The 22,862-nt window shown below is 39.1% G+C and overlaps 1 protein-coding gene across 1 annotated transcript in view; it reads right to left on the minus strand.

Annotated features, from left to right (window-relative positions):
* The window catches only part of RhoGAP19D (Rho GTPase activating protein at 19D), a 636,771-nt gene that overhangs the window by 92,250 nt on the left and 521,659 nt on the right, over window positions 1–22,862 (minus strand). The window contains exon 4 of the mRNA XM_071589802.1: window positions 2,863–3,015. Within this exon, the coding sequence (XP_071445903.1) occupies window positions 2,863–3,015 (153 nt within the window). The remainder of the gene's footprint in view (window positions 1–2,862; window positions 3,016–22,862) is intronic.

Raw genomic sequence — 22,862 nt, forward strand, 5'->3', positions numbered from 1 at the left:
AGAATACTATTTAATCTTCTAGTTTTAAACAACTGATTACATGAGAAATCCTTTCAAGAATACTATGCTCTACCGAAAATAATCCCGTGGAATTAGGAAACCAGGAAATATTACAGTCACATGCTCGCATAGTATAAATAATGAGCATCAGTCAAATGAAAACTGAACACCCGTTACACAACCAGTCTTCTCACCAACAAGGATATAACTCCACAACCACGTGCGTCTGTGAGCTGTCACTATGCAGTTCTCCTACCACAGCGATGGCAGTATCGATACGTGAAAAAGCTGGCTTCAAGCCTTTAGCGGACTGTGTGTTATGGCGGGTGTTTGGTTTTCATTTGACTGCCCCTTATACAATGCAATTAAGCTAGCCTATCATAAAATGACATTATGTATATTTAAACATTAGAACGCCTCCGATCTATTACTTTTGAAATAGACTTTACGTATCTTAGTCATTTTTTCTCGGTTAGACTGTTAAGCAGCCAGCGGCTTTGAGTAACATCCGTTAATGTGTTGTTTATGAAAACTTATTTCGGGCAAATATACGAAAATTGACGAACTTTATTTCACATCCAAGCGAATGAGTGAACAATACGATATTTTGCAAACTGAGTTTACAGAATTGCCTTTCCATAAATGCGAATGGCATTGACAGGTCTGAGATCCTTCATGAGACATATTTCAAAGAAAGTTTATGAGCAGTTAACCATCATTCAAGATTTGAGATGGTGTCCTTCAGATGTGCGGAAACTCAGAGATAGATTAAACCTATTGTAAAGATACCAATCGGGTGGATTTGTATCGGACATAGAAGATATAATTCATCTCCTCAATTACATTAGTACCACAGACAATTGTCATAAAATAAGGGAAATAGACTGCCGAACGGATAGATTCAAGCATTCGTTTTCATGGTTCACGTTATAGCGACCCCCGTGCCTAGGTGTACGTAGATAGGGGTATAGAGTGAATGTATTTGTTGATTTTCTACCCTGTATGAGTAGAATGCAAACTGGTAATTAGGGACTTATTTGCATTCGAGCCTGCCATTTTAAAAGGGTTTCCTTATTTGTATTCTTAGCGTAGTGGAGTGGAGTAATTATAGTAATGGAGAATAGCATAATATTTGTAAGTGTACAACAGAAGTTGCATGAATGGCGTCCAGTCGTGCCCATTCCATGCGCTCTTCCGATGGTTCGCAGAGTGCTATGTGGTGGGGGTGGAAGCAGTGGAGAGGAAGTAAAATGGCTGGTGACCTAACACCTCCAGCCACATGTCTTTACGATGGCTTGAGGTTAATGTGTAGATGTATATGAATTGATTTAGTTAACCAATTTCCCAGTTGCACTTTATGAAAATTTAACGGGATGTTATATAACGTTTGTGAATTACAGTATTAGGTGGAATATTGAATACTTACATCTGTAATCGCACATAGATCAGAGCTCCCTGAGATACAGGATTACCTGCAGGATTACATACATATTTTGTTAATTTGAATTCTTATTTTCTATCCCTTTACCCCACATTGACTCCATAATTCCGTATCCATTCAAATTTATTAATCAAGTTTGGTAAGCTTACATTTATTAATACCGATTATATAGAGGAAGTAATGTATAAAATAAAATAAAATGCAATGAAATTCGGAAGTTAGCTCATGTCAATAAATTACAGTGAATCAATTCACAGAGAGCATATCAATATTGGAAAGAAAAAATACACCTGAAGAAGATAATCCAATATAGCCTTACAATGCTGCAATACCGGGAGCTTATGTTTAAATATAGTATATAGTCGTAGGAGTATGGTCCCGACCAAAATACCTTGAGAAACACCAGATGTTACACCAGCATTTTTTGCTCAGATTTTTTTATATTGGTCTTTATTTACTCAAATCTTTCATATAGTGCAATAGTGTGTTTAGTATTTTCTGTCAAATTTGTAAATGTGGGTAATATGAGTCATTTTCCAACTTCGAGATACTGAACCTTCTGTCATCGACTAAAGGAGCGCGCTCTCTGAGTTAGGGAAGATATTTTCTGTTGAAATGTAATGAAATAATTGACTTTGTAATTCCACACACTTTATTTAAAAACACGACCAGGTTTCGACGTTGAACGTCATCATCAGGTGATGACGTTCAACGATGATGACGTTCAACGTCGAAACCTGGTCGTGTTTTTAAATAAAGTGTGTGGAATTACAAAGTCAATTATTTCATTACATTTCAATATGTTATGCAAATTCCACAAAGTTACGCCTGAGACAACAAAAAAAATATATTTTCTGTCAGCTTATTCACCATTCGAGCAGTTATTCCTTCCGCAATTGGAGCTTTATTTGTGTCCATGTTTCTGAGTTTTTTTGCTATTTGGTGAAAGGAGAACCCGATCAAGGAGTAAAATTGCATTATGATCAGAATCTAAATTTATTAACCCAATGAGAATCATTTCTCCGTTTGCTTGAACGGAGATGACTAAGTGAAATGCCACTTAATGGGAAAAACTTCAGAATGATGCAATTTATCACGTCTGAGCCTATTACAACAATTAATCAATTCTAAGATGAACGTTATCTGCAAGGAAAATCAACTCATGGTCATTACAAGTCATAAAGGAGGTATTCGTAACTCGAATACGTGCATTACAGGGGACTAGGCAAACAAACCCATTAATTACTATCTCGGGACGTTCAATTTATAACCCTAACCAAATGAGCATATTCCCAAGAACCCGAGCCCAGAAACTTGCTCGCGAGTCCCCGCGTTAATTAAGCTTAATCAACCGCGGCCGAGCCGCAACATCGCATCAGTAACTCCACAAGACTGTCGGCTCCTCGCCCGCTTTCACCTACCGAATACGACTCCGGAGGGTAGACGATGAAGTGCCGGAGGGTGAAGCCGAAGCCATTTTCCCGGCGACGAAGGCAGAGTCCCCGGGGTGCCCGGGGCCTCCCCCAAGGCCCTCGTGCTCCCTCTACAGGCTGGATCTGCAACTGCGGCTGACCCTGGGGAAAGAACAGAAAGCTGGGTTAACAGACGCATTCACCATGCATACAGTAATTAAGGCTAATTTTGATTATTTCATCCACCTAATAGGTTGCGTTAAAAACTAGAACTGACCGATTTCATACAGTATTGATCACGAAAGGGTGGACATTTTACCAAAGCAAAATAACTTTTCTTTTGATTTTTTTCCTTCGGAGACTACTATTTTTAGTCTCGAACTAGAAAATGTTTCACAACGGCAAAAGTTGCTTTGCAGTACAGTTGTGAGTCACTAATTGATTGGTAATAGAAATTGAAAATTCATATTTTTATTTTTTTTTCAAAAATGCTCTACCTGAAGAATTCCTACCTGAATTACGATTGCTATTCATTTTAAAATGCGTGGATACATATTTAATACTATGTTTGCACTACATCAACCAACAAAGAAGAATATGCTTAGGGTACCTGCTTAAATATTAGTTACTTTAATCTATTAACATTAAAGTTCTACTGTGAAATGAATTGAAATACCATACCTCGTTGCATAATGAGCTTCAAAAGCAAAGAAACCAAAGCATAGTGCATCTATGATTAGTCCAGTACTTACAGTCCCACAACTATGGTACAATTATTACAACCATTAGCGCAGTTCAAGAATGGGACAACAAATTGGATTGAAAATTGATTGATTTCCATTATATTTTTTTTCATAAAAGTTATCTAGAAAAATGCCCGCGATGATTTTTTGTTAAAAGGGTAGTGCACCCCCGAACATGTACGATATATCGAACAACCCAAAATGCGAGCATGCGTTGCATTTTTATTTTCTATTACATATTTAGAGTAAATTTTACAGAATAAATCTATTGACAGATATCTACTGGAACATCGTGGACAAGCTAACAGAAAATGAGGGGGTATTTCAGTGTTACTAGGGAAATATGATGAAAACGTAAAAAAGGAATGCTACTTTTCACTTTAAGACGAAAATATGCTTCTATCACATGGGAGCCACCAGACCGATTGACTTTAGAATGAAAAATAGACTAGAGTAGAACAAGAAAAGTAAAGAAATATCAATACACATAGGAGTGTGGCCAGATTCCTGGAAGAACTAGCGTTTAAATCAATCTAGCGTATTCAATCGTTATACACACACATAAATTAAAAATATTATGAAGAAAGGCTACCCTTGTTTTACCGTGAAAATATTATTATTCAATATCGACAAAAATACAACGCATAGTTTATATAAAAATTTACATATGCACAAACAGCCATCATGATACTATTAGAATCGTAAAATGCTCCCAGATGTCAGCCACAGTCGTAAGAATAAACTGATGGCTATATTGAAAAATCGTATTAACCAGAACGCTGCCAATCAATTGGCAACAAATTAAACTCCTTTGTAATTACTGATTCCACTGATCATTGCCATATTAACCGAAATATATACTGAATTTTAAAGTGAATTGAACACGTTGATTTTTTTCTTTGGCGAAACACCATCGATCAAGTCACGGAAGCGACCGCCTGGGCTGCTTTGAATGAAATCAATGTCAAGAATTAGCAAAGCTAAAAGCCGACAGTCCGACGGATGAATGAGACTAAAGGGCAAATGGATTTTGTGACCCGGAGTTCCCCAACACTAAATCCATAGTGGCGTTGTAAGATTCCAGCATCTCGGAACGAATAGAGGATAGGTGATGCCAAATAACCTTCGCTCTCAGAAAGGTCACGCATTTTAATACCGTTCATTCGCGAAGTTTATAAAGGTTCTCATCTCATCAATCATGCCCCGTTATGGTCGCCCTCGCACTCCGCTGGATCCGGCGCGAGCGGAGCCGTGAAGAGTGTCAGCCACACGTCGAGAGGCAGCTCGCTGTAATCATCAAATACCACGCCGAACAAACCCTAACGAACACGGAGGGAACTAGTAAGGCATTGCGGATCTTACATAATATCTCGGGCAATTACTGGTATTTAAATCCACTCAATGTATTCCTGATTAATACACCATTTTGATAATCTTTGAGTTGGCCCAATTTCATACATACGAGTTCAAAATTTGAACAGCAGCATATTAGGATTCGAATCTCACTTAATCCTAAATTTCCTTTCAAGTAATACTCAAAGTATGCCTTCCACAATGAAATATTTTCATCGGGGCGAATCCAAGTCAATTTTTGCATGAATGACAGGATGTTATTCAGTGTTTCCCCTTATCTGGCGCCTTGAGTATCGGACTTGACCAACGTAAACACTCGGAGGTGTTCGGATGAGCGTGTAGAGCACGTAAAATATTTGCGTGCCACCATTGCATCTGATCTAACATGAGGTACACACAAACGCATTATTTACTGAGGGGCTCCAAATAAGTACGCTTTCCTCAAACTTATAGGCGAACAATTTAGCAATAAAAAAGTGAAGGGGACGTTTTCTTTAGTAAGATCCCACATAGAGAATAGAGCGAGCATATGGGATCTATATAAAAATTCACCGATTGCAGAATTGAACGAGGTACATAGTAGGGCAGATTCGTGAAATACGTATTCATACGAAAAAACACATAGCCTCACACATTTACTAGAAATGGGTGAGCACTTACGAAAATATTTAGGAACATAGAGGTTACATTCCCCTCAACCCACATCATGACTCGCGTCCTAACGCCCTCCGCCACGTGCTCTTATGCCACGGTGTATATAAAGGTGTGGAGTTAATATACTACCTTGATCAAAAATTTCCCGGAATTTATTCAGAAAATTAAAAATACAAGTTTATTCATCTAAATCTATATTGTCCCCTTCAAAGTAATCCCCATCGACTGCAACACACTTATGCCAGCGCTTGATCCAATCCTCGAAACATTTTTTATATTCGGTTTTCGGTATGTCCATCAGTGCTTCCTGCGATTTTTCCATTACTTCCTCTCGGCTGCTAAAACGCGTTCCCCGTAATGGTTTTTTAACTCGATTGAACAGAAAGAAGTCACAGGGAGCCAAATCAGGTGAATTCGATGGCTGTTGGATGGTATTTGTTGCATTTTTCGTCAAAAAATTACGAATAATGATAGCACTGTGCGACGGTGCGTTATCATGGTGCAAAATCCACGAGTTTTCTGCCCACATTTCTGGTCTCTTTCGGCGAATTGCTTCACGCAAACGTCTCATAACGCCCAAATAATACTCTTTGTTTACTGTCTGGCCTTCTGGCAAAAATTCATGATGCACTACACCGTTGTAATCCATGAAAACCGTCAGCATTGCCTTCTTTTTTGACTGAAAACGACGTGGTTTTTTTGGTCTCGGCTCATTTGGTGAACGCCATTCACTTGCCTGATGTCTGGATTGCGTGTCGTACTCATAAACCCACGTCTCGTCTCCAGTAATGATCCTTTTGATGAATGTGGGATCGGATTCAGCCTCGCAAATCATGTCTTTTGCGACGTCAACACGGTCTCTTTTTTGCATGAAATTGAGGTCTTTTGGCACCAACTTTGCTGCTACACGACGGAAACCCAAATCATTAAACACAATGTCTTGGGCGGATCCATAGGCAATGTTCAAGTCCTCCGCTATTTCTCTGATGGTTAATTTGCGGTTATTGACCAACATTTCTTTTACTTTATCAATTTTTTCACCGACTTTCGATGTCGATGGTCTGCCACTGCGTTCATCATCTTCGATTGACTCACGACCACTTCTGAACCGCTCGTGCCACTGGTAAACGACCGTTTTTTTTAGAGAATCGTTGCCGAAACACTTTTCCAACATTTCCAACGTCCGTGCGCCACTAAATCCGTTTTTTACGCAAAATTTAATACAAGTTCGTTGCTGCAAATTTAAATCCATTTCTGAAATTGTAAAAAATCGCCAACACACACAGAGATAGATGTACTCTTGGCTACGTAACTTTTGCAAATGTCAAGTTATGACACTAAGATTTAAAGGGAATATCAACAACAGATGTACCAATTTAACAAAAAAAACAGAACTCAAATCGGAACGATGGGAGCGCCACACGGTGGTTATTCCGGGAACTTTTTGATCAAGGTAGTATCTGTTTATTGTCCGCCCTGAATGAGTGGAATGCAAACGTAATTAGTGACTACATTACATGCGAGCCCACCCTTTAAATGGGTTTCCTCATTCGTCTCCGTGGTGTAGCGTAGTCAATGGAGTGGATACTGACAGTATAATATTCGTAATATATAATGGATATTGGTTGAATGGTGTACGCTCGCCCCTCATCCACATGCCCTATCGGCGTATCACGGGGTATCTTGTCCAGGTTAAATTCATTCCTTAACACCTTACAGGGGTTCTCAAACTGAGTCGCGGATCCCTGAGAAAATATTTTGAAGAAAACAACCTATAAATTCTATTTTTATTATTAAAGTCCGAAATGCCTCATGCGCTTTTCTGAATAATTAGAGATAGGTTTTTACCTCTCTCAAACTTTATAAATCAGCAAATTATATTCCTTACTTAACTATTGTGGAAATCTCAAAAATACATTAATATTTAAGACTTTTTCCAAATAATTTTCCATTTTTCACGTTTTTCCTTAAGTGACACGCACATGCAGGAAGCGCATAAAAGAAGGTAAGGCTGAGAGAGCATCAATATGAAGAAGCACTTTCTCTACAGTGATTTCAAACGAAATAATGATAATCAGGAAAACGATGATCCTTTAATGCATATATGTTTAGAAAAATTCGTTGCTATTTTCGCTTTGATCCATATTTACTAGTGCAATGCTTGTTAATAATCGAACACTGGAGTTAACTGTACATTATTTTAAAAATACGGTTAATTTCGGTACCCGATTAGTTTCACATCCGAAAAGGCTGGGGCTTTCGTCTTGCTTAAGTAAGCTTGACTCTCAGTTTAAGCTAGAGCAGCTTGTGTTTTTAGTTGAAGCCCATCTCCTCCTCGCATTGGCGCCCCAAAGTCTCGTGCCAAAGTAATTCAAAACCCTTTCGTACTCAGGTTGTCTGCAGTTACCTCGAGTAATGGACCCGAAAGGTATGGCATGGGGGAGAGGGAATAAAACTGATTGGTTTCCGAGGTGAAATTAAGATCCGCAGTAGGAGCTGAGAGAATGGGGTTGGATGGGAACGGGAGAGATTCTGCACATGCGAAAAAGGGAGGAGCTACAGACGGCGAGGCGATGCTAGATGAGATATCGAGCTTGATGAAGGTAGATAACGTCACGAGTCTCCAGCGGAGGAATTCCTTAAAGGTGGAGATGGAACGAATTCCCTGACATGGGAGGTGATAAATCATTGCAGTCCAAGATCAATCCTTGATGGGGATAATTCCACGCATACTGTTTCAGCCCGAGTATTCAGCGCGTGAGGAGCAAGGAGATTAATTCAGGAGACCATATTAGCAAATTGTTTACCGGTCAAAGATTGCTGTATTGATTGCTTCTAGCTATAAAGATTTTTAATCAAAAATATGGAGGCTTTAACGATATTCTACTCTAGATAATGCGCCTTAATGCATTAACGATCAACCAAAGTTGACCTCATATACTATTAATTCACAAATTACCACGATTATACAGTCTACACATGATCATTCAAACAAATACAATAGTTTGCAAAAAAAATCAGAATAATAAAATAAATAACCAGAATAATTATTCGAATATATGATTTAAAACTACTAGGAATCAACCCTTTTTCCATCAAAAACATAATGACAATACAGATTGCAAGAGGATGGGCTTAGGACCTCACATTAAAAGCGGAGATGGGGAAGAAATAAATCAAACGACCCTACGGCAGAATTTACGAAGCCAAGATTCATTAGCGAATCCATATTTGAGAGATTCCCAAAGGTAGAAAAGGAAAACGTATTCCAAGGCTGGTGGGGAGTCGCGGTTGAGTGGCATGCGGATTTATTCGCTACGCCCTTTAAAAGCCACTCGACGGGTTCGTTGCGTGAAGAAGTGTTTCGCGGCAGCCCATTTTTTCCTAAGGACCAAAGGAGGCGGATGCTAAAAGGATGAGAACATCCGCATGATTCAGCGGCTTACAGCCACAGAGCCTAAAGAGTACGTTGAGGTTTAATGAAGCTATAAAGGCTACTAAGATGAGCCACAAGAAATGATTCAAACGTCGAAACCTACTCCGGAGGGTTCTTAAGAATACCCGTAATTTGAAGTAAATCCTCGGTATACATATGCATTCCAAAAGGCGACAAATCTGCTCACTTTTTATGGTTAAAAGGAGGGCAGTGTTAGCATGAAAATGTTTCTGAGAATTTGCAGCGATCGTGGGTATATCAAGCTGTGACAATACATTTTGAAACCTCCCCCTTTTGATATCTGAACCGAAAGGTACGGGATAGAATGGCACTCTTATTCTTTAAACAGCACTTCATGAAGCTATTCTGATATGCATACCTTAGTGGGGAGTGATGAAAACTGAAATCATACATTTAGACATACCTGTACGAGCAATGCGGATATAGCAATGTATTCCTCCTCGTATAGCAATGCGGATTAAACTATTGGCTTCGTTCTCACGTTAAGATAATACAAATGAAATCACTGAATTTATTTATTACGGGCAATTTTACTTTTCTTCAACTTAAGAAATAAATTTTAAAATTATATATTGAATACAAGGAGACAATTATTCAAACATACTTGTAGTTCACATTCTTCTCTTTATGCCTGAAAATAGTCATTAACTATAGTTTCAATCGACGTTTTTGTCTCACAATCCCGAATATCTGCGAAGTGGAAGTGTGTTGTTCATGGTTTTACGGTCATAATGACATAATTACCAACTTCTTTGATGAAGTCAGTTTTCACGAGACATTTTACCCGAATTTGATTTTCTAATCCCTCTTCAGTGACTCACTTTAGTACATGATGACATTAAATTCTGCGGTCCGAGACCTCACATGAATATCACTAAAACAAATGTTGCGAGCAACGGTTATTGGCAAACAGAAAATGCCTGCTGAACGCGTATCACAGTTCAATCACTTCTAAGGTAGCTTTCCCTCCCGGAAAATGTGAAACAAAAGCATCTACGAGTAGAGAGCAGCCTTCAGCCGGAAAACATCGCAATTACTGGACCATGGTTTCACAAGCCAGCGAGCACACGATTACACTTCGAACTGCCACACAAATAAAGAAATCTAATGAATACAGACGTGAATATATTTATACATCATCTCAAAATATGACCAAATCTGTACGACACCCATCATTCTCGGAAGAAGTCGATTCCGATTAACAGATAGAACTTCCCGCATCTTCACCAATTTGGAGGCGATGCTGGAGTCACCTCACTGAAATATTAAAGTGAAGAGGAAAACACGTTAAAAGTGTGGATAGGGAGGTAGAAAAAGGGGAAGGAGTCACATGATTGAACGATCTGTAGGATCGCGAGATTGAGCGTGAGTGGAGGTCACACCCAAACCGCCATCATTCAAGCCTTTTCTCAGCGAGACAGCGAGCCCGTAGTTGTGTCCCAGCAGTCGACAGCGAAGGAATGATGAAGGAATTAAGCTCCCCATAGATAGACAGAGATAAGAGGCAGAAACGGAGAGAGAAGAAAGAAAGCGAGAGGTGGAGAAGAAGGCATAGGAGAGAGGCCTGTCGGCGGTTATGTAGGAGCTAGTACGTGGAAGATGTAGAGAGTGCCCGTTGCTCATGTACACAGGTTAACTGAGGTTTTCACGAGTTAAACCCGGCTATAAAGCACGCCGCACGAGAAGAGGGTGGGTAACAACGAGTTTACTGTTGCATCACTACGCCCGAGTAAATGAAGACACCGGCTCACGGCGACTCACCGGTACTCTTACACGGCAGGTGAAGGAAACGCACCGTGCATAATAACCACTCAGATCTTGAGGCAATTTTCACCAACGACGATGTTATTAGAGAAAAAAAAACACTCCAAGAAAAGCAATTGCTCGAATGAGCACAACGTGAGGACGATTAATCCTTTCTCCCTTGTGTAACGCACGCGTTCGTTTTCTGCTTAATTCCTCGGAATCCTTATTAGTACCACAACAACTCACCACCAGAATAATCATAAATGAGACTATCATATTTTAATTAAGGAAAATAAAATAATATAGAACCGTTCTGGCTTCTCCCGAGGGCATATCAAAATTATTACAAATTAAGACATTTATTTTTGTAATAAAAGACAGGCATAAATTTTATTAACTGTGCCTTTCGCTAAAATATATACATTAGATAAAAAAATCATAATCCTACCGTCCACTTGGTTCTTCAGCCTATTACGTGCAAAGCATTTAAAATTATACTACACGAAAAAAACGATTTCATGTTAAAGAGAAGTGCTTGAGGCAATCACTTAAAAGAGACTCATTTTACAAATGTTGTTACTCCCATGGTTATTTTTTTCCACGATACAGATTAATTTAACGCTGAACAGTTATCAAACTTTGATAGAAACGCAAAGCCATGAAACGTCCTTTAACCATAGGATCAGCGATAAGACATCGGGGACACCTTTCAATGCTGCAAAAGGAGGTTTTCATGCATTTTAAATTTATCAAAGTATTTGCAGAGCCTTTATAGAAATGACAGCATGTGATAAGTTAATTGAGCGTAAAGAATAGGAACCAGTAACAATGCCGCACAATCGGCTGCCGATTAAATGCTTACCATTCGCACCATTTCATTTTTCTCGCTGTAGATTCTAGAAATACTGAACTAAAGCATCCAAATAACTTTTACACGAGAATCTGCAGTTCAAAAAAATGGTAATTTTTTTGAACTGCAGAGTCTCACGAGAATTAACACGAGAATCTGCAGTTTAAAAAAAAATGGTAATTTAAATATGCTCCTGTATATTTCGAGGGTATTTCAAATAACCCTTGTGTACTAGGGTAATTTGAAATAGGGTACTAGGGTAATTTGTACATGGATAAATTACGTCCCAAAAGAATGTGAAACATAATATGTGAAATAAACCCCGTCCGTAAGAGTCAGAATTATCTCTGTGTTTGCCTTACGATATGGCTGCACCAACTTTAATGGAAATACAAGTAGTTGTGCTAGAAAACCTAGACACTCGGCTAGTGAATTGACATGTTCACCCATTCCTAAAACTTATGCTAAGCTGCTGCCCGAACTACCCAAACCATTTTGGCATTCACATGTACCTATTTAAAATAAATAAAAATTAAGGTGCCAGGAGCAAAGTCCATTTCGCAAATAATGGGTCTCATATGGTTAGAGCTCACTGTTCATACGATATCAGGGAACGTACGTAAATCACGTTTACTTCTTACGCGTTTCAAAATATACATATCCATGAGTATGTTAATATGAAATATTTTAAGGAAAATTAGGCATGGAAAAAAAGTTTCTATGCCAATTTTTTCATTAGTTTTCTTAAACATTTTCCTAAGTAATTCTATGAAATGACCATTTTTTTAATACTCAGTCGGTTCATACAGAATAGCACGGAGAAAAAGAGAAATCATTTCGGTCCAAAATACGGTGTCTCGTTACCGATTTATGAGTGCATAGTAAGCATTAGTGACTTGTGCGAAACTATAGGAAGGAGCGAAATGAAAAGAGGCGAGTAAGGGATTAAAGAGTGCACACGAGGGCACGAGGGGTACAAAGGATAGCGATGGCCCCGAAGTTGGACAAAGGACTGCGCTCGGAGGGGGCGCGTTAAGATGAGGCCTTTCTTATTACGGGTGGCGGACAGGATGACTGGATCTCTGAAAAACAAAAGGCCTTGAAATATGAGAGAGAGAGACAAAGGGTTGCAGAGAGCCCACGAGGGGACAAACGTTTAAACGAAAGTGAGAGGATGAAGCGAGGACTGTCGATTGCGATGGAATACGCGAACACTCATCCACTCCAACGGAAGGTACGTATTGTTTGTCTCAAAAAAGCATAGATATCTTCGGATCTTTAGTTCAGTATAGAAATTTCCCAATTAATTTTATTCATCTTAGGTTAGAGCAATACGAAGATATCTAAATAATTTTTAAATCTGGAAAAAAATATCCATCAAGGAGTGAAAAATGGTGCAAATAATTTTTCCGGAATTATGAATGTTTTTAATACAATTATTTTTTGGCGATACTATTTTTGATTGGGTCCTGAACAGCTACACACTTCCATTTGAAAAAAATACTTTTTCCTCAATTTAAGGTTATCAAGGAACAAGGCCGACCATTTATCGGCCTCTATAGCGGTATGCTATCGATGATATGATATTATTGGAATTTTCATCTGTTCTCCTTTTAAATCTGATAATAATTTCAACATTAATTCATAAAATTCCGCGGATGGTCAATAAAATTATTTGTCATATATATATATATATATATATATATATATATATATATATATATATATATATATATATATATATATATATATATATATATATATATATATGTTCATTCAACGCTCTAATTTGAATGAGTGCGTCCTTTAAGCAACCAGCACAAAAACGATAAAATATATCTTAGTTCACAGTAAGAGAAATGGAAAGATGTGGTGAGCCAAAATACTTCCAGAGAAGTGTGATCCTTAAAGTCGCTCAAAAGTTCATGTTCTAGATATCAGTAAGAATTAAAGTGAACTATTTTCTCCTTTGTGTATGAAGGAACAATGCTCTTACGACGTGGGGCTTTAAAACGACGTAATATGCCACCATTTTAGTCGGGGGGAAATAGTATAGACTTCAGAACAGGGAGAGGCTTCCTCTATTTCAAATAACATCCAACAAGTTACAGAAAAAGAAAAACAAAAACTGCCCTTCGAGAAGAACTTTGAAGGTTAAATATCGTCAGCAACAAAGGGCGTTTTTCTTGAATGTATGATGATACGGACTTCGATTAGTTAGGCACCTGAAAAATAACATAAGAGACAAAAGCGAATCATTTATTTCATAAAATTCACTCATCGGTCTATGGATATGAACTCCGATCCAGTTGCTGTAAAAAAGTATTTAATTTGAATTTATAAGAACGGTGATTTAGACAGAAGCCTTACCTCCAGCTTAATCGCTTATTTCCCTCAAACAAAACCAAGGGGGTGTTAGCTGATAGTATGCGAAAAAATAAAACTGAAGGCTGCCAAAAGGTATTAAGCAAACAAGCTGGCCATTATTTTTATTGTACAGCATCTCATTTTATCACTAGAATTCATGGAAATTAGTATCATTCAATTAGTAATAAACATTCTTGCTAAGTGAAAATATAATACCAGGTCATGCGTGGCAAATAGTAATTAGTCTGCACGATTTGTTCAATAAAATTCAAAAAAATGTGACGGAGAACGATGGAAAGTTAAGTTATTCAATTACTTTGCAGAATCCCAGCTGAAATAATTTCCGGGAGCCTTGCGTTGGGGCACCAGTACACAATACATGCAAGTTGGCAATGAGGGGAGAGGGTGGAATAAGGCGGAGGGCTTGGGGGAGGTATGGAGGGCTTGAAATTCCACGTCCTTACTCTTCAGAAACCCTTTAGGAGTTGCTGCCCCCCTCCGAGTGAGTCACTCGCTCCCCCTCGTCGCGCGACCCATCCCCACGGTCTGGAGGAGGCGCTCCGGTAACCCCTATGACGTCACGATCAATTCCTATGGCATCCCCTCACCCCACCCACGACGGCGCACTGGATAGGACTCTCCAGCACGGGTTGGGGATTGAGGGAGAGGGGGGAGTGAGGGGGGGGGGAGGAAGCGACTTGAGAAGTGACAACTGTTTACAGGAGCCGACTAGTCTGCCTCTCCTTTCTGCCACCACACACGCCAATACGCTCGTCTGAAGAAAAATATCCCCCGCAAGAGTGGCCTCTAATAGGCACCTGAAGAAGACTCAGAGACATCCGTCACTGAGCCGATTTCCGGCGAACGCATCAAGCGTACACATGCCCATCTGTTTCGACAACGCCTTCGCCGCATCTCGCCAGGCGAACGGATCAAACAAATACTTCCCGATCGCGGCACTCGCTACATTAATTTCTGGAAAATTTTCCGGATACTGCCATTTCATTTCCACGATTGCCACACGACTTGTTTTGCATGAGCGCTGACGCAGAAATCTTCGAAACATAAGTCAAGGAATGGAAGTAAACTCTCAAGTCGTAATGAGCCGGTTGACACTCGTCGAAGGAGGAAACTTTGGAGGTAGGGCACGTTCCGAAAATAGATCTGTCGTTAGACTCATAATTAAATTAGAAGGAAAAGAATGAAATGGCTGAAGGACACCCGACTTGTACCAATCTGTTAAGAATTTTACCAAACATTCTGAAAACAGAATCCAGAAGAAATAATTCCACTTGATACTGGGGGTACCTTTTCTTTGAGAATAGAAACACCGCCATGCATTACGCATTCGGCTGCTCTTTGATGGTAGAAGTGAAAGGTCATGCTCAATTGCAATTAATGGAGAAAACATTTTCCAGCTATATCAATGGAATGTTGGACACAGATACAGATACCGATTTCGATTACATTAACTACGACTGAAGTGATAACCCAAATACTTCCCACGCTATAATAATATTCATATTTTAACAAAGTAGAGCGAAGCATTGGCTCGACGAAGTAATACAGCGGTGATGACACACAGGAATGGAGCACCATCTATGGAGTCCACTGGGCAGGTCAAATTTGACACGAAGGCATCGTAGCCATACGAGTTCATTCGAACGGTAAAAGAAGGGTGGGTTCGATACTTGGATGGAGTAACCACCGTCAAAGACACCGTCCGAGTTAGATTATTTCGACAAAATCGGTGTGCATTCAGCTCACTCACCGTTCGGTTAAGATGATTAAATGAATTCTAACCTTAAATAATTAATAAGTTACTTGAAGCCACAAGACAATACTTGATATTGATAATGATTTTTACACTATCACATTGTTTCAGTGCAATGCATATTAGCGGATGACTCCGTTAAAAGCTACTGTCGCGGTATCTCCAGAATTTTTGCTTGGAATTTGACAATTAATATTGCTCCAATTACAACTATATTGGTGATGGTTTTGAATGAATAAGGCATGACTGGTCTTTCAAGCATAATCCGCTTCGTATTCGATTCGACAATGATTGATTGATCAGTTAATAATCAACTCCTGTGTGTATCTGAGGCTTTAAATCACAGTGGAAATGGATTAACTCTTCGAATCTACTGCATCAATTTTCAACATTATCACAAAATCAACGGTCATCAACCCATTTGGTTTGCCATATCTTTTCACCCTATACTTCAATCGGTTTACCTCTTTAGGTTTATCGAGTATTTATACTAGTGCGATTATAATCGATACATTGAAGAAATATAAATATTAACTTAAGCACATTTTCCATATCCGTAACTAATTTATTACCATTCGTTAAACGAATAATTGATGCAAACGTTGATTTAAAAAATCACGATAACCACTACTTTAAGCTGAGGTCATCTGGATTCCACAAAAAAATTCACGCTGCATGCACAGAATATGTGAGAGAACAACCATGAACAATTTTAAACCCATTTTTACGGATATAAATCAATGCCGCTCAGCTTGCGATTCCGGGGTCAAATCACGTCCCTGCGTCCTTAAAAAACACAATAACACCGAGATGACTTAATTTGAAGGGTCTAACATCTATTTCCGCGTTTTATTCAGAGCCACGAATACGAATTGCTAATATTGGGACAGGATATTAAAACGATAATGCCCTGCTTAGTAAAACGATTGGCGAGTGATAGGCGCACTGATTTTCAGGGGTCACTTCGAGGTTATCTCTCGGTCAATAAATTCAGCCCATCGAGGTTGAGGGGAGGAGGAAAGGAGGTGAATGGATGGGTGTGAAATTAAAAGGCAAGGCCGTTTATCCCTGGGACCATTGTGGCCGGGACGGCAGGGCAATGGGAGGACCCGAACGAATAAATCCTTTTATATACCTATTTTTTTTCAATATTAACTGCGCCTCAACGCTCGGGCTATTGTCGGAGTATTGAGAACCATAAATTCGTATGAGATTAGGATAGGGTAGGGAAGGGAACCCAGCCTTGGAGAATATATGACTGTGTATTGTCCTGGGGACTTCTACTCAATTCACGGGCGTGATTTTTACCCTTGTGCAGTGCGTTGTTGTTTCCTGAGAAACATCTTTTACCAGCTGGTATTAAAACTCGAAAATATGACGGATACGAGCATGAGGAATACGACGACAGAGAGAGGCGGCATGAGAAAAACTCTTGATGTGATCAATCACACAGGCCCAATCGCTTATTGTGACCCGCATACCCGGAGGCGTGATGAGGCGGATGTACGATATGAAATTCAATGCGGAGCCGAAATCCCGACTGCATCCGGAACGCTTGAAATCACACTATGCCTGCTGAATTAGGCATCTGGAAATTTAAATGTCTGCGCCCCTCTTGGGCAACCACAGAAAATCGTTTTGCCTTCCCTATATACATTGATCCACACGTACAAAATGAAAATTTACTTCACAATAAATATAGGAAAGTTAGACCCACATATAAAGGTAGCTGAAGCAGATATTGCCTAATATCAATACAAAGAGTCTCATATATACATTTATACAAATATATATACATGCAAATATATATAAACAATATATATACACATATATATATTATATTATAAATAAATATACATATATATATATATATATATATATATATATATATATATATATATATTTATTTATACAGTGATCAATCCGATGGTCGGTTTGGCAGGTGATGGTCGAGTTCACCCAGTACTAAGCCCAACGGCGGGTTAAATTCACACATCAGGGTAGGGGGGGGGCAGTTCCTTTCCCTGTGCCGGTTATGGTTTCCCAGGAAGATTTGGTACCCGAAAAAATCACATACCTTGATATAGATACATTTATTTATTTATTTATTCATATTAAATGTCGATGCAAAATTGCCTATTATTAGAGTAATTAATTGAAAAAGATTAAAACTATGAAGGAAGTGGCTCGTAGTAGTAACAGCGTCCGTTTTAATTTCTTTTAGCAACAAATAAAATCAAATATTTTGATACTTTCAAAGCATAAAATTAAATGCAAAATGGCCCGAGAACTCTTAATAACTGAAATTCATTATAAGGTGAACTTGTTTAAGTTAATACCGCCGGCATACTTCACGCCAAAATCTATGCCTACTGGAGGGTTTGAATGGGTTACACTTATTTAATGGGCATTCTTCTGATAAAAGTATACGAAAATAAGAGAATGGCACAGGATTTGCCGTTTACGTCAAGGTTTCGGAAAAAAGAACCTCAATTTCCACACTTATATCAGCACTTTCAAACTAACAAGACATATACATGACGACACCAATTCACAGGCAATGATTGAACTGAAATCCTTAATAAGGAATAACGTATTCAAACTAATGAATAAAGATGAAATTTAGTTCCAACCGTTCCCAACCTGAATCTTGGAAATAAATGACAAGATAGCGATTATAAAAAAGTTTATGTAGTGGATTTAACATAATTCCATTTCATTTCGACCTGAAGACGCTCGTTGAACAACCTACGCGGTGACATCCCGAGAATGGAGAGTCTTTCATAATTCCATGGACATTTTAACTAGCCAAATATTAACAGAAACCCAGAAAAATGCAATCAATATCATCCATATAGTTACTTACACCGGTCCAGTGGTATTTAGATGGTTTATTTATTCACATTTCCACTTCCGCATACTCAATGGCTGAGTATTACCAATTCGTCGAAGCAAAAAAAAAAATTCACCCTTACTTAATGTCCCTCAGCTTGCAGTTTAATTAGCAATGCGGGATCTATGTCCCGCCTCTGCCCTAGGCACTTAAAATTTCCTCCTTAGAGCACCAGGATATACGGCCGATTTACTTTTCAAGGCGTGTCACGATCAATTAACGGCACAACGGCTCTCCTCACGAATCGAAAAGTAACATGCTACCTTTTCGGTAACGATGAGGAAGAGACGGCTGCAGTAGACCTTGCCTCCTCTGTCCTTTTGCGGGAATACAGCAATTATTATCTGTTCGGCTTAACTAAGCTCTTTCTATCCGCAAAGAACCGCTACATATAGACATATTGTTCTCAGAAGGAAACGATACTGCATTTTTTATCGTAAGCAGTACTTGTGGATTGACTAACGTACACCAAATGCTCAAGATAAGCACTTCGGGCCTTTTGATGTTAGAATTTGAGGAACGGGGCAAGAAGTTAATGGCTAGGTGCTGAAAATGTGTCGACGAACCGGATCGCAATATAAAGGACACCATATCATAGAGTATCAATTATCTTTGCCCACTGCTCCACTACATCGATAACGAATGCTAATGATAACGCAAATATCTCAGACGTAATTCTTTGAAAAATATTGGCAACTCGATATCGCGACGAAGTACTCCATTAATGCTTTATTCGAAAAACCACGATATGAGTAAAGCACAATCCAAACCAAACAACGACACAAATAAAATCCCTCAAGGTCGCCGTTTCGTCATAAATTTCTCCAAAATTCAAAGAGGGAAAGTTATTTATTATAAATTCCATGTGATTATACGCTCATCCATGGGGAAATGGGAACGAAAAAAGAAAGCTACACTAAAACGGAAAAGAAAAGCAACAATGACCCACTGGGGTCAATGACGCAATAAAAATCTTCCACGCCAGCCCAAAAACTAAAGAAGAGTGTACGGAGCGAACCCTGGAGGCTTCGGAGGAAGTATTCGAAAAAAAATTATGGCGGGGGGAGGAGAGTGAAAAGGAGGAATGTTAAACAGGCTTTCAGTGGTGCCGCTACGCACGGGAACAGAAAGGAGGCTGGATAATGAAGTCGCTAATCCACTCAGGACAGAGTAGGGGATAAGGTGACGCCATTTTGTTCGCAGAGCACCGCACTCCGCCTAATGTTGGAGAAGGGACATGCGGGTAGGGATGAATATGGGCGTGAAAAAACGAAGAGAAGGTGTAAAGGCCATGGAAAGGATTCGGCGGGTACGGCAGGGAGTGGGATCATGACAGTCGCGCAGAAAAATATTTCCAGCTATCTTCAATGGGGTCACGTGATGGCTTGGAATAAATTCAGGACTTCTTCACGGACATGGCGAACAAAGAAAAATCCAGTTCTATTTTCCACCACAAAGAATGAAACCCCGGAACATTCAACTCCGGACAATAGAAAACGTCTCCCGGAAGAATAAGGAAAACAATTCATATTGCCGTCAGTTGAATAGAGAGTAAAACCTTGGACATAACATTTAGTCCCATCATTTGAAAATTTAATCTCATAACGGAGGATAAAAATATACAATAGGAATATAAAAACCTCTGTATTCGTCAATGAATCACTTATGTAAAGCTATTCACAGTAAATCATCCATACATTCGTTCAAGTGGCAATATGCTGCAAAATGAGCCATTTACTGTAGCAAAATAGTGTTAAAAATGCACATTATGTAAGCCCCCATTCGAACAATATTAAATGTCATATGGCGAAATGATAAGACAATACGATTAACATAAAAACAATACATATATATATATATATATATATATATATATATATATATATATATATATGCACACACATATATTTACATATACATGTGTGTGTATATAAAAATGGATGAAGGGCGTATTGATCGGCAGTGGGATGCTGAAGACTGTAATTGAGGGGAGAATGTTAGGCAAACGCGGAAAGGGAAGGAACAGGATAAGGATGTTGAACGGGATGAAGGGAGGAAGAAAGTACTCAGAGATGAAGAAGGACTTGATGTAGAGCAGGCTGCTGGATTGTGTTTTGTTAGGAGTCACAAAATATTTATTTGGTAGTTGTGTCCATCCAAAACTTACCTTAACCGGAGATTACCTTAAAATAATTTATATATATATATATATATATATATATATATATATATATACACACACACACACACACACATGTATGTGTGTGTGTTTGCGTGCGTGTGCTTTGTGTGCTTTTATATGTATATATGCTTGTGAAAACACAGCCTTATTGAAAAATCACATGTTGTACACTAATATTCAATTAGTAAAGCAGGTTATTACTCGCGTCCTCATAATGTTTTATCTTTTTCTATACTGGGAGAATATTTGGCAAACGATAATATCGTAGTGACCACGGGAAAAATTTTTCCAGCGTCCGTAACGAAAAAATACTACGCTGAGTGATGGGGTTCCTTAGTGTGCCGAGTTCGATCCTCTAGCTGACCATTTCTTTTCCCTCACCTCCCCTCCCCCGCCTCACGCGAATGCGCGCTCTCAATTAGCGAAGGAAGAGAAATCGATCCGGGGAAGGAGTCTCCTGAACACTCTTCGAAACGGGGAGCTGTGGAGGGCGGGGGATGAGGGTGAGGTAAGGGAGTGAAGGCGGGAGAGGAGGCGTAGGCGGGGGGAGGGGGAACGAGAAACGGGAGGAAAGGCGACCAAGGTGAGAGGGAGTGGGGAATTAGGGAGGACGGCTATGGGGACCAGCTTGGTGGAGAACGTGTCCCTCCATAATTTTTCCCCCGACCCTTTCGTAATTCGAAAAGATCGCCCATTGGGTATACGTCGGAGGACCGTGCCATAATGCGCCCATTTCCTCTCTCCCCTGCGAATGTACATACATCAACCGAGGCCACCACGCTGAGCGCTCATGCCCCTCACTCTCCTCGTTAGTTTCACGAAATTGCTATTATTAAAGGCAGCCCACCGTTTGAAATTGGATTTTAAAAGGTCCTGAAAACTATTGCACGCATCCTGGCACTTCGGAGATCAGTTGAGCAACGAAACACAACTTTTCCTTAAATGAATGCCAAAATAAGTCGCTCATTTTCCCTGAAACACCTCGTTTCGGGCCGTCCTAAATGCCTGTTTCCTGTCCTTCCTCTCTCTCCCTCGCTCACCTTGCATTCTGTTTTTAACATTTCGCTCTACCTTCGGCAACATCCTTTGCTTCAAATGTATCCCTACAAACCCCCTGTCATCCCCTTTTCAAGCTGAAACTTCTTCATTTCTCTCGCACTGCGTCTCTTTTCCATTATTTTTGTTTAAAGTCCCTATAATATTTCCTAATTTTTCTAACACTTGTTTATTCACAAAAAACTTCTTGACTAATCCTATCGCTGAGACGTTACTAGGAGTCTTCGCCACGCTTTCCCTTCCTTTTGTAAGAGTTTGCTTAGCTACCTTAATTATTTTCTCTAATTCTTTTACTGCTAAGCCGATTCCCTTCTCAATTCTCCAAAAATACGTTAACTGTTTCTTTTGCTCTAATGTATCATTTTCTTGTTACAAGTAAATTTACAATATTTTTCAAAATATTATTTATTTTGTTTTCTAATGATTTATTATGAAACTCAAGTTGAAAAATATATGCATATAAATTTTACCATAGTGAAATAAAGATCGCCTTAATGTGGTCAGCGGCTCACTTTGAAATGGGCATAGCACTCAACATTTTAATTGAATGGCACAAAACTGTTTTTATGATTTGAAATTAATTCCTGACCCGTCTAAGGGGTGCATCTGTATTCATCAAAAAGTCTCTCCACTGGGCACGAGTTTGCAATTAATTTAAAGTTTAAAATAATAAATCCTAAAAGGTGTTCATTGGATTGAGAGTAATTGAAATATGAGGCGAAGACATAATCATCTTACTTCATATTTCATGCATCCTTCCGCTTGCATTAAGTGGCGATGAACCTATACCTAACCATAATAGTCCCCAGTGCAAGATTTTTCATGAAGTGATGAAACATGATCATCCCATTCATGATTCCCATGAAACTCACATCTAGTAGAATACGTCTACTTCCTTGCATTATCTCATTAAATAAGAATATAGAAAATATAA

The sequence above is a fragment of the Hetaerina americana genome, unplaced genomic scaffold (assembly GCF_022747635.1).
Source record: "Hetaerina americana unplaced genomic scaffold, ioHetAmer1.1.p SCAF_4, whole genome shotgun sequence".
Lineage (NCBI taxonomy): Eukaryota > Metazoa > Arthropoda > Insecta > Odonata > Calopterygidae > Hetaerina > Hetaerina americana.